Here is a 12,572-nt window from a genome sequence, read left to right as displayed (position 1 = left end):
ACCCGTTGATAGTTACCCCTTATTGAACTGATTCTCTGATAATATAACGATAATATAACACCGTTACCCTATGTATACCCTAGCTCACATGAGGTTTGATTGTGGCCTGCCTCATCGCCTTGTAACGAATCGCCAAATTGGATTGCAGCCAAGGACGCCCTCTCCCGAAAAAAAAAATAAAGAGAGAAAGAGACAAGACTTTCAGACGATTAATTTGATTACCTCTTCTACTTTATTTTGACCGAGAGAGAAACAACTTAGCTGTTCGACATATTCTGTCACTGTTGTTTTGGTATTGTTTTTAGTTTCTTCTATGCTGTGCTGTCATTGTTGTATTTGGTCAATATTTGAATTGTGTAGAACAGTATAGGCCTAAATGGTGGTCTTCATCAAAGACGTATTTCATTAATAAATCTGAACTTGATCCAACCCCTGTTTCATTCATTCAACTCAAGACCTCTTTATTCCAGTAACTCTGGTGCTAATTTCTTTTCAGTTGTGGCTCTTACGTAATGATGAACATTGCAATGTCAAAAATAGGTCTCACCTTCTTGCGCCAGTGATGTCACTGTGTGACAGACAAGGCTCATAAAAAGACTCCATTACTATTATTATTATTATTATATTATTATTATTATTATTATCATCATCATCATATTCATATTCATATTTTCTCTGTATCCTCCGTTCATTCATTATGCCATTACAATGAAATAAAACATTGATGCAATGTAGCAACAAACAGTTAACATGAAAGCCGATATTACCGAAACATGCATCGTCAAGGTGACCTTCATACAGAAAGTAAGATCTAGCAACCATTATGAGAGCAGTAGATTTTATTCGTTAAACCCTTTTTGAGCTTTGAGTGCTGATTGGTACAGAAAACCCCATAGCGTCGTACACACTCTCCAAAGTCTTCAACACCGAAAGGGTTAGATTGGACACGACATGAGAAAGCTGTGGAATCTTCTCACTTTATCAAAGATCAACTTGTACGCGCCGATGATACTCACTCTCAGAAAAGAGCGTACTTATTTATAATAAGGCATTTGTTACGCAACTGAGACCTGATTTCGTTGGCGACCTCTTCGTAGTCGTGACGACACGAACGACCATGAAACTAGCGATCTGTCAGATCTCCACCCCCACCTCCACTCCTCTTTAGTCAGTCATATCATTGAGCTTGGTCATATTCCTTTCGCCCTTCTAACTGTCCTGTGATCTGAGAGGTTTCGACATTAATTTTCCTGCATGTTTTACGTGTAGCATATTTGTAACTTTAGACACTTTTTTTTTTTAATGTTATACACCTTTTTACGCTTCTCAAGCCCTCGCCGGCGCCACGCCCATAGTATACTAACTAGCTTGAAAGGAGACCAGTGGGTTTACTCATTTTCGAAGCCATTATTAAAAAAGAAATGTCCCGTTTAGTTTGCACATCTCTTTTCGCAAACTATCTCTCACGCAAGCGATGGAAAATGTGGACAAGATTATCATAATAGCATTTTACTTTGTTATTTCAGGGCAGTGTGAGCTATACAGACTGAAAATTCATTTGTGTATGGAAGTACTGGTGCCCCTTATGTTCAACTTATGCCAATGCCTCTGGATGCGCAGGCTGTAAACCTAGTACAGATGTTCAGTACTTCACTGACTTTTACTTTGTGTAGCTGGAAGAGATCAATGTACTTCTATCACCCTATGCATTTACGACCACGGCGTCGTCTTCGTCGTCGTCGTCGTTGTTGTTGTTATTGATGGTGTTGTTGATGTGTTCCATGCACGTGTGTGCATGTGTGCGTTTGGGTGAGAGTGCTTGTGTTTGGTTTGTGTGGAAGACAAAATAATGACTAAAGGTAGTAAGACAATATCAAAGTGGTAATATAGGTGGATAATTAATATCTAATGCAGCGTGAGTAAACGATGGAGATGTGCCGGAGATTACTCCGCAATGAATGCCTCAGCCATCTCCAGACCTTATGCATGGATTTTTGTTTCTCGATGGCAGGACATATTCAATTCGAAGAGCACCTCAGTACTTCATGATGAGATGAGGAATTGTTCTTGAAATATAATGTTTTGAAGATTATCACAATTATGACAGATTGAAATTGCCTCCCCCATGACTATATAGCTTATTATGTCTGTTAATAGTTCGCACAGAAGTGGTTTTATGAAGCTGTATGTGTGCGTTTGTAATTTGAGAATTTAATGTATGCTTTATCCTGTTGGTTAAATCATTGAAAAAAAGAAACCAAACTTATTTCATTTTTCAATTCTGCAGAATCGACAGACCATCCTCACGTCACTCTACCAACTCATGTGCCCCATTGGTTCGGGTGGGTTGCGAGTCTGCATGGGCAACTTTGAGTGTGGAATGGAAAGTGATGTCATATTCCACCCCACTGCTAAATAACGAATCTACTGGGACGTCAGAGGAAGCGCGCGTTGCTATGGAGACAGCTTTCCTAACCTCTCTCCCGCATCATCAGAAGGCGTTTGAAAGAATACCGGGCACGGTCAAATCGGAGGGCCGGGAGGCCGTTTCCAGTTGCCCATCCCTGAAGTCCGAGAAAATGAGGTTCGAGCAGTCGCCGCCACTGTCTTCGCACCAGCCGCCAACGGGGAGAGACACCGCGGCCGCCACGTCGGTGTCGTCGAGTCTTCCAGAAAGCCCCACGTGGAAGACGACCTCGAGCGCCGGCGGGAATGTGCTGACGTCATCCAGCGCTCCGCACCTGACCGAAACCGGTAATGACGTCAGAGGTCTCTGCACTCAGTTCACTCCATCACATCGTGAGGATTTTTCGTTAATATTCATTAATGTGATGTCCTGTCGTTAATAAATATATTATGGTCACATACTCTCATCTCTACCACCAATGACCACGGTACGCCTGTGAGGTGACTGATGCAATACAACGTATTCGTTTCAGCTTTCATAGGAGGTTTTAAATTCTTGCCAGCGTTTTTGTTTGTTTGTTTGTTTGTTTGTTTGTTTGTTTGTTTGTTTGTTTGTTTGTTTTGTTTTTGTTTTGCTTTCTTTTTTAGATCTACAAATTTTGCAAGAGGATTTGGAAAGGAGAATGTTAAAAATGAAGATGAATATCTAAATGGATAAAAGACTGTTTTGTTGATAGTAAATTCATTGCAATTTCCTCAAGCTGCTGGGCTTAGATCCCTCATTATATTAGCTGGGTCCGTCTCTCTTTTGCGCCAATACACTTCCAGCGCATATACAAAGTACATCATTAGCTCAGATCATAATGCTGATCACGAATAAAAAAACCAACAACAAACAAAACAAAATGATGAAAGAGTGTATTTTCAGAGGACGATTTCAAACTATTTGAGTGTGCAAGAGGCGACATCACCTGGCGACAGAACGACGAAAAAGTTGTATTTTGTTTGTTATCCACCCGTATGTTTTTTATTGTGTCTTCGTTTGAAACCAGGAGCGCGTTTTCTCTCTCAGACGCTGTGTTCTTGATACATCCCAATTGTCGTAGACTTGCCTCCTTCTCCTTCTCTTTTTCTTTCTACCTGCAGACAACGGTAAGATTAATCATAACATGTGATTTGCCTTATTCCCATGCAGGAAACAAGAGCGAGGATACGTGTTGGGTGTGTGGAGAGAAATCTAACACGTTTCATTACGGCATCCTCTCATGCGAAGGATGTAAGGTAAGGGCGACAGAATATTAAGCAGTATTATTGTCTCTAGATCCTGAGACTGAATAATAGACTTAGTAAGGGGATCATAGTGTGAAGTAAGCACGAACAAGTGCCCCGTGCCAAGGCCTATTTGCAAGTAGACTTTGGGGCTGTTTTGGGTTTTCTGCGTATGTCTAAATTATGATGTGTCCACTTCGCACAGAGATTTTCGCAAATCGTGCTATTATAAAGCTCAATAACCGTCGTTACCGTGTGAACAAGTGAAATAGTTACAGGCAAATTTCGGCTTTGCTTATGGCATAGGCGCGTCTGCGAGAACTGCAGCTACACCACCTGATACGTTGTAAAATTCCTGATAAATTGATGCACCGAGCGGTTTGCTCAGTTTGTTTGTTTGTTTGCATGTGTGTTTGTTTGTTTGTTTGTTATGGTTGTTGCTGTGGCCTTGATACTCAGTCCAGTGTTGACAGCGTTTTGAAGACCTCAGAAAAACGTACCTGCATACACCTGCACTTAATTCGCAGTGCAAGTAAAGGCCACATTACTATTTATTGCAGCACCCAACCGATAATAATACAACATTGAAAGAGATTGTGCTTTAAAAAATCACAAGCCTTTCTTTTATGTCCCGTTAACATTATATAGCTTCATGGTCATAGTAAAATGGCCCTATTGACGAGACAGTTCACTTGGTGGCAGGGGGCGCTTCCATTAGAAGTTAATGTGAACTCGAAATTACGTAAGGATGTGCGATAGGGCAATACGTCCTATGAGGCGCACTGTACGAGCTCATTAAAACTAATATGCGGAATATCATAATCAGCTAGACAGCCAGCGGTTTTCCTTTCCTTCTTTTTTCTTGTAACACAGACCTATTTTTTTTATGTCTATCACTCCCACCCTCTCTTCTCTCTATCTCTTTCACATGGTCTCCACCTCATTCCAGTTCATGGCTTGTTGACCAAGTTTAGTCAAGCATGACACCGATGTGGAAATCTAAAGCAAAACATCCGCTCATTAACTTTGTCAATCGAACATAGAAAAAGAAAAGAAATAAGGAGCTTATGAGACCTATTAATTTCACAAGCTTTCATGTTTTGCACAGTCATGTTTAAATTAGACTGAACTGTTAGTATCATGGCTTCAAAAAACTTGCAAACATGATTTAACGTAATTTTATGATAATAGACAAATGAAGTTGCCGAACATTTGACCAAAACGTATACTAGTAGGTAACTGAAGAGGTAAGTGGTTTGAGGCAAAGATATCATCAACTTGTCGTATTTCTCTAGTCTGCAAATGGAATTGTGAATATATTGATAATATCAGTATATTTCCTGTATGCATTCCAAACTTACAAAATTCTACGCATCCTCATTTATGTCAGACGTCACTGGAACTTCCGCTTCTCTGTTTGTTGAACGTAGCACTTTACATGCCTGATAGGAATTGTTGTGAAAAGACAGCAGGGTTGTGATCTCGAGTTTCCCTTTAACCCGGTTCATTAGTGCAAGAATGGTTCTGGCCTCGTGTTGTCGTTGTTGCTGCTGTTTTCCTGAATGCTTATATACGTAAGCTGATAATATCACAAGGTTTTCTGGCGCTGGCGCCACCAACGTCTGGCAATTCTTCAGAAGCCGTGCTACGTCACACAAAAATCAATGACGATGATAAACGAGAAAGGAGAACGATGTTGCCATAGCAACTAAAGGAGCAGTTTCATGAGCTTTAGATGTATACCATGGAGCAACTTAGCTCCATGTATATTCCTTGACATTGAGCTGGACTGTAAACAAAGAAACATGTAAATTTTAACCGGTTTTAACATTGTGCATTCGATTGAATCGCCCATTATCATTGTGTGCAAGCTTGTCAGATTGCATTTGTGTTTAATTCATCTCAGGTTTTCCTGTCTTATACCTATGTCTTTTTTTAGATTTGATTTCATGTCTGCTTTGACGCATGGTCTAGCTGAATAAAAAAAAAAAAAACAGAACAACTTCTTATTTATTTTTCAGTGGTGAGCAGGCTCTTGCCGTGTTGAAATAAGTGTAGTACAGGGGAGGGGACGCACTAATACTTTGAGTCTTCTTGTGTGCGTTTCACAGAGTTTCTTCGCGCGGGCCAGCCAGAACCACACGAGTTACAACTGCCCTACCAAGCAATGCGCAATCAACAAGGAGACGAGGAACCGATGCATGTACTGCCGATGGAAGAAGTGTCTAGCGGTCGGCATGTCCAAGAAAGGTGAGTGGTGAGGTAGGAAACAAGCAAGCAATTCCACCAACAGGTAGACAATTTCACAAAAAGGTAAACACTGAAACTGGTATGGATAGTTGCTGGCTCCTGTAGGCCATCCAAGAGGGCAAACACAACAACAAAATTTAGAAAATTTACAAAAGAAAGAGAGAAAGGAATCACTTTTTATAGATTAATAGTAATGCGCAGGAGCGGAAGCTGTTGCAGAAGTGATTAAGAAAGATGAATTTAGGTAAGTTTGTCAATTAAACTAGGAGTATGCTCAGAGGTGCTTGTCGCTCATTCTTTTCTCTTTTGTGCAATCTGTTTTTTCGCTGTACCACAGCATCGAAGCTGGGCCGTCGCTCGAAGCAGCTCAAAGCGCAAATTGCGTTGAACAAGCCCAAAACTTGCACCAAGTCGTCGTCGTCCGACTCGGGGCTGGACAGCCCGGTGTGCAGTCCGGACGATGTCTCCTACCACTCGACCACGCCCAAGCAAATCTGCTCACCAGCCTCGTCCAGCTACAGCGAGTTTTCCCTGCACAATGAGTCTGCAGACCGAGGCTCCCGTCACGACTTCCCGCAGCACAGTCCGGCCGCAGCCGCTGCCGCCCTGACGACGCACACCTCCCTCGACGAGGACCAGCGAGCGAAGAGACTCTGCAAATCGGAGGACGAGGAGAGGACGGCCACGCCCATCACATCTCCCATGTCGCACCAGTCACTACAATGGCACGATTTCTCGTCCGTCCCGCTGCCGTCCCCAGCCACCGCCTGGTTCAGCATCCCCGAGGACCCGCAGATCGAGCAGCTGATCACCAGCATCCACAAGGCGCGCGAGGAGAGTTTCATCTTCCAGTGCAAGCACGACCCGAACAAGCCGACCCCGCCGGCCTTCGACATGGCCTCCGTGCGTCAGGGCTGCCACGAAGTCGTCATCGCGTTCACGCCCACGCTGATGGACACCATGCTCGGGTGCATGACCGACATCATCAGGAGAGTGGTCAGCTTCTCGAAGAGGTTACCAGGATTCTGCGACCTGACCATAGAGGACCGCACGGCGCTCATCAAGAACAACATGTTCGAGATGGTTCTGGTCCATGCCTCTCATCTGATCGACCCCAACGGGTTCTTCGTCGTTATGGGCGACCCTCACATCCTGCTCCCCGTGGACTTACTAAGGCAGGTGCCCTTCAGTGAGACAATTGTCCCTCTCTTCAGGCTCAGCGAAAAGCTCCAGAGACTGGGGCTATCTGCCCGGGAAACCAGCCTCATGTGTGCCATGTCAATCCTGTCCCCTGGTAAGCACTTGCGTTAGATTACATGTCAAAAACACATAAGTGTAGCATGACTATTGGGGAGGCATACTAGCAAGATAAAAAATTCATGCATAACGGGGACTTTCGTTACCCTTTACAATGTATGCAGATTGTTTGCATGGGGTAAGGTATTGTACCGAGTGTATCTACCTTCTTTCCTGATACATTAATTGCAAGAATGTATTGCATCCCATTACAAGGCTGCCGTCCCGACGTGACAGAGCCACGACGGGTTTTTAGACGGAGTATTGCACAGCATCAGACTAAGAGCCCATATTGCAAACGGGTGACGATAATCTGCGCGTATCGGTCGTGTTTCGCCGTCAGTCCTGTCGCGACTTGTTCGTCACCAGGCACAGCTTACTGTGAACACAAATCCCTTGACGCACCAAGTGTGGTATAAAGACTGTAGAAATGGAAGGGTCTGGGTTTACTAACAAACGGCACGGCGTTCGAATCTCTCCCTACGCCTATACGTTATCTGCCATGTGTATACTTCCTTACAATATCCTCCTCACCCTGGGCCCTTTTTCATAAAGCTGTTCGTAAAGTTACGAACAACTTACGACTGACTGGTGATCAGTTCTGATATGCTATACTTATCAGAATTTCCATCATTCAGCACAAGAACCGATCACCAGTTGCTCATAAGTTGTTCGTAACTTTACGAACAGCTTTGTGAAACAGGGCCCAGGTGTAAAAATGACCAGATACCTGAAAATTGGGGGATTAATACCGACGGCGGGGCTCTTCGGGAGCGCGGTGCTAATGCTGTAGCAGTTACCCCAATTAAGGAAGACTGTTATTTTGATATGAAATATCATGTCTTTATGGACAGATTTTCTTGTTGTTCTTTGCCATACACCAAAGATTATGGTACAAATTAGATTTATTTTAATCAGGGTGAAAAAGATAAAGCGCTATCAGAAAACTAAAATTTAGCAATTTCAGCTGGATTGTGCGGGTTTTTTTTTTTCAAAATGGGTGGATGGGCATTACATACTTGTACATTGTGCGTACAGCTGATAAAGCATGCATGGCAAGATTAGAATACACGGTCCTTATAATGAATCTAAAGCTAAAACCACAGTATTCTCATGTTGCTTTGGTTTTTCGTTCAAAGGCCAAAGGGTGATCATTACATCCTCATAAACTAGCGACCGATGAAGGCTACCTCCATCGGAAGTTTGCCCGTTATAATGTTCTGCGACTCCAAGCCGCTTTGTAATGCATGCCGCTCTGCCGTCCGCGAACCCGTCGTGTCCACCACATGTAGCGTGACACTCACAACATTTTGCCTGTTTTCCCATGCCTGCAACATTATATCACCAATATTATGGAGGTATATAGCACTAGGCTCATATCGATGTACAGAAGAAACGTATTCCGCATCCTCATTGCTTTATACTTGTCGTTCTAAAGATATACCCTGTCGGGACCCACCAATCATAAGTCAGAATGGAATCATAGAGAATACTTCAGGTAAGAAATATACAGGAGGCATAAACTTTTCTTTTATATGTTACACTGTGTCTGACCCTTTCTGATCCTCATGTAATGAGAGATGATGATATCTTCGCTGCCTCTTGAAGCGATTGTGATAATTGTGGGGATTTTCGCAGAAAACGCATATGATGCACGATTATACAGTAAGCCGGGGTGGAATAACTGCGTAATTACGCGCCATGGGGACTCACGAGAAGATACTATGTGGTGCGGACATCAATTCTAGACGAAACAACAAGAAATTGAGTCTTTAACCCTAACTAGGCCGGGGGAGGGGCCTCCTAGGCCCCCCCCCCCCCCTCGACGTTCCGCGCGATGTATCGCTATCGCGAAAAGCTATCGCCGCGACGTTTCATGACTTTTTTATTTCGAGTCTCCTGCATCTTTTGACACCAAATTTGCGATGCCCGGGCGCGCGGTTCCAAAGTTGCGCATAAATATGTACGTACATGTCAGACCAAAAATTGCTCAAAAATGTGAATTTGTGTCAATTTCAATGCAAACTGTGCTTAAAGGCAAATTTCGTATTTTATTGATTAAAATCAATTAATAACATGTTTTCTTCTTCGGAACAATGTCGCGGACAAATTTCATCGAAAAAACAATGAAAAACATAGAGTCGAAAAAACAGAGAAATACATAAGAAATTAAAAAAAAACAATAAAATACTGAAGAAATTTTTTTTCTGATGGCACAATTTTTTTCTCTTACATTTGCTAAGGACACTAAGAAGAATATTCGCACAAAAAAAATTGCCTGTTTGGAGCTTTTAGTGATTTATACCAAATTGTCTGATTTCATGCATCTTTATGCATAAATTAGCATAATTTAGCATAAATTGTATTTTTTTTTATTAACTTCATGGCACTTTAGATGACATCATAGGCAATGTGTCGCGATCGCGCGGTCAACAGCCGAGATCCGGAGGGGGGCCTGGGAGCCCCCCGGCTCTATCATCTACCTAAATAGCCCAGCCTAGTTAAGGTTAAGCCTTCTCTCTCTATCTTTCTATCTCTCGCCTTTTCACCATTCTTGTCGATAAAGCATTGATATTTGACTGGAAATAATAGACTTGTGTTCAGAAATGACACGACAATAACATCTTGACATAATTATTTCTGTACCAGCCTGTCTCACACATTAGTTTGCTCTTAGAGCGCATATTTCCATAAATATCAAACATTCATAAATGACAAGCAACGCCTGAGGATTTGCTGAGTGAAAACAAACGTTCTGTCATGACCTGTAAGAAAGAATAATGTAATCAATAAACATCCAACGCTGAGAAGACAAAACTACATTGTAACTCCGTTATCATCAAATGTATTTCAAAATCAAGATACTGTACGTCAAAAAAAAATGTTTCTTGATTTGGAGTACTTAAAGATATCTTATCTGAAGAACAACCATAAAACGGTAAATACAATCGCAGTGCAGATACGGAATTACACACCATAAATACACACACAATCGCGATGAAATGCGGCTGACTGAACGGAAACCTTTCACCGTAATGTTCTTCTCCCCGTCTTATATTTCCACACCCAGACGGAGAGGAGATCGAGCAGCGTGATCTAGTGTCATCGCTCCAAACCAAGGTCCTGCACGCCCTCCGATGGGAGGTACGCAACTCCGGCCGCGTCGACCCCGAGGACACGTTCATGCACATCCTCATCGTCCTCCCCATGCTCCGTGAGATGAACGTCATGCACCGGAAGATGGTTTCCACCTTCAACATGAAGATGCCGGGCATGTTCAGCGACCTGCATCAGGAGGTCTTCCAGTGAGTGACCGCGGAGGGCGCTCTACTTCATGTCCATCTTTTTTATTATTATTATCTTGCTCCCTGGGACCTCCCCTCCAAGAGTGGCGTCGTCCCCCGGCCCCCATCGCCCCCCCCCCCCCCCCCCCTTGTGTTCTCCCCGCAGCTGACAGTGAAGAACGACTAACGATCATTGGTGCCGGTCGTGAAGAGACTTGTGATTATTCTAAGCTACGTAATTGCAGCTGCCATGGCAACAAGAGAAAATACCCTCTGCTGTAGGTTGATGCTGAGTTTGTGTGTTTCTTGTTTAACTAACTGCCATAAAAGCTGCAGTTATTTTCCCGTGATGATTGTAAAAGCTCTGTTAAACGGAGCCTGCACCTTGATAAAAATAAAAAAAACAGGGGTGTACGCGTTTATTGCTTTCGTCATACGTTGTATTAATCCGGTTTTGTACGACGATAGAGGATAAAACTTTTTTTTTCATGATGGAGAGTGACTCTAGTACAAATATATATGTACCGAAATGCATTTCCCCTTCTCCAAAAGGCATACAATGTCAGTGTTTATCCATTTGCCACGGCCTACTCCTCGGGGGATCATGAGGAACAGTCACCGCACGGGTCGATAAGAGGATTGAGTTTTCTGACCCTCATAATGTGTCGGCAACTTCCCAAAATATCGTGTTTGTGTTGTTCGTGTACTTTCCTTCTTTTTTTAAATTTGGTTTGTGAGTGTTTCATTGAAAGCACGAACCATGAGATTTTCTTACTTCGGATGCCTTAATCTTCAATACCTCGTGTCGTACTTCCGGATGTAAGGGACCGTGAATTATGAGCGCAAAAATTTGTTGTACTCGTTCATCGCGAAGTACGGATGCGGTTTGGGGTTAATAACCCCATAAAATCTACCACAGGTGGTTTTAAGCAGTGATCCAAAGAAGATTGAGGTCTTTCGCTTTCAGACGCTGACGAGTTCGAAGAAGTTTAATGGGAGATGGAGGGGAAACGGCGATGTCTCCTCTCTGACGTGTGGATTCCAAGTGTGTGACAGCAAACTGAAGAAAGCGAACAAAATGCAAGATGGATCTCTTGTCCATAGTAAACTTAATGCATCATGAAGCCCGTCATCCATACGCGTGTGGTTCATGTGGAATTTCAGACGAGAAAGTTGTTTCGCTGTGCCAAGCACTTCAAATTTACTCGCGTAGTAAACCAAAAATGTCAGACAGAATCATAGCATGCCTCTAAGGATGCCTTGTCTGATCTGATCTAAAATTCGGAACGATATTGAAATCGATGTGATCGATAATTCGCGTAAACAACGTTGTTCATCTCTATGGTAGCATTGCCATTACGATGTATATAGAATGACTCATATATTATGTATATTATACAGAATCTTCTTTTGTAGACAGGAAAGGCGCATGGCGCCCGTATCAATATTGTATTTCACTGCCACGAGCGCCGTAATACACAGTGACATGTATATATACATCATGTTCTCGCCAGTAACCGACTCCATAATCACTGTGAGTGACTAAGATACATGATGAAAATCAGCTAAACAGTATTAAATGTTTCTATTTTATTCCAATAACAAGACACACTAATAATCAAAGTTAAAACCATCGACGAGAATGTGTAGATAATTATGTAGGTCTGGTGTTCGCAGTAAAGACGGTGGCATTTGGTATATACACTGTATTTACATATAAATTATGTTATTGAATACACTTTCCTATAGATGGGCTATATAGACGAAAAGGCCACTTGTATATATATATATATATATATATATATATATATATATATATATATATATACCCAGGAAAACTCACTGCAACTCACAATGAGAAAGTGAGTGAGGGTCATCCTGAGTACATGCGATCTGTAGTGACAAAAAATACACATTTAGAATGAAAAAAAGAGGATGTTAAGTATATCACCGGGTCATCTTTGAATTAAAGTGAAATTCTACTCCCTGTTTCAGTTGACTTGGACTGAACTCAGGCGAACGGAACATTGTTCGTTTCATGCGAAGACTAAGACTATAAGTTATGGA

The 12,572-nt window shown here is 42.5% G+C and overlaps 1 protein-coding gene across 1 annotated transcript; it reads left to right on the top strand.

The window, feature by feature from the left end:
• The first annotated feature begins 2,456 nt into the window (after window positions 1-2,456).
• Window positions 2,457-10,530, top strand: LOC139732849 (probable nuclear hormone receptor HR3). Its single transcript, XM_071643689.1, has 5 exons — window positions 2,457-2,799; window positions 3,602-3,687; window positions 5,787-5,925; window positions 6,263-7,219; window positions 10,292-10,530. Exons 1-5 carry the CDS (start codon window positions 2,457-2,459, stop codon window positions 10,528-10,530), a joined length of 1,764 nt encoding a protein of 587 aa, XP_071499790.1.
• The last annotated feature ends 2,042 nt before the right edge of the window (window positions 10,531-12,572 follow it).

This window comes from Diadema antillarum, unplaced genomic scaffold, assembly GCF_040938485.1.
Source record: "Diadema antillarum isolate AM-2024a unplaced genomic scaffold, OU_Dant_1.0 seq00000454_RagTag, whole genome shotgun sequence".
In the NCBI taxonomy this organism is placed as follows: domain Eukaryota; kingdom Metazoa; phylum Echinodermata; class Echinoidea; order Diadematoida; family Diadematidae; genus Diadema; species Diadema antillarum.
The sequence above is the reverse complement of the archived record's forward strand: the minus strand, read 5'-3'. Positions and strand labels throughout refer to the sequence as shown.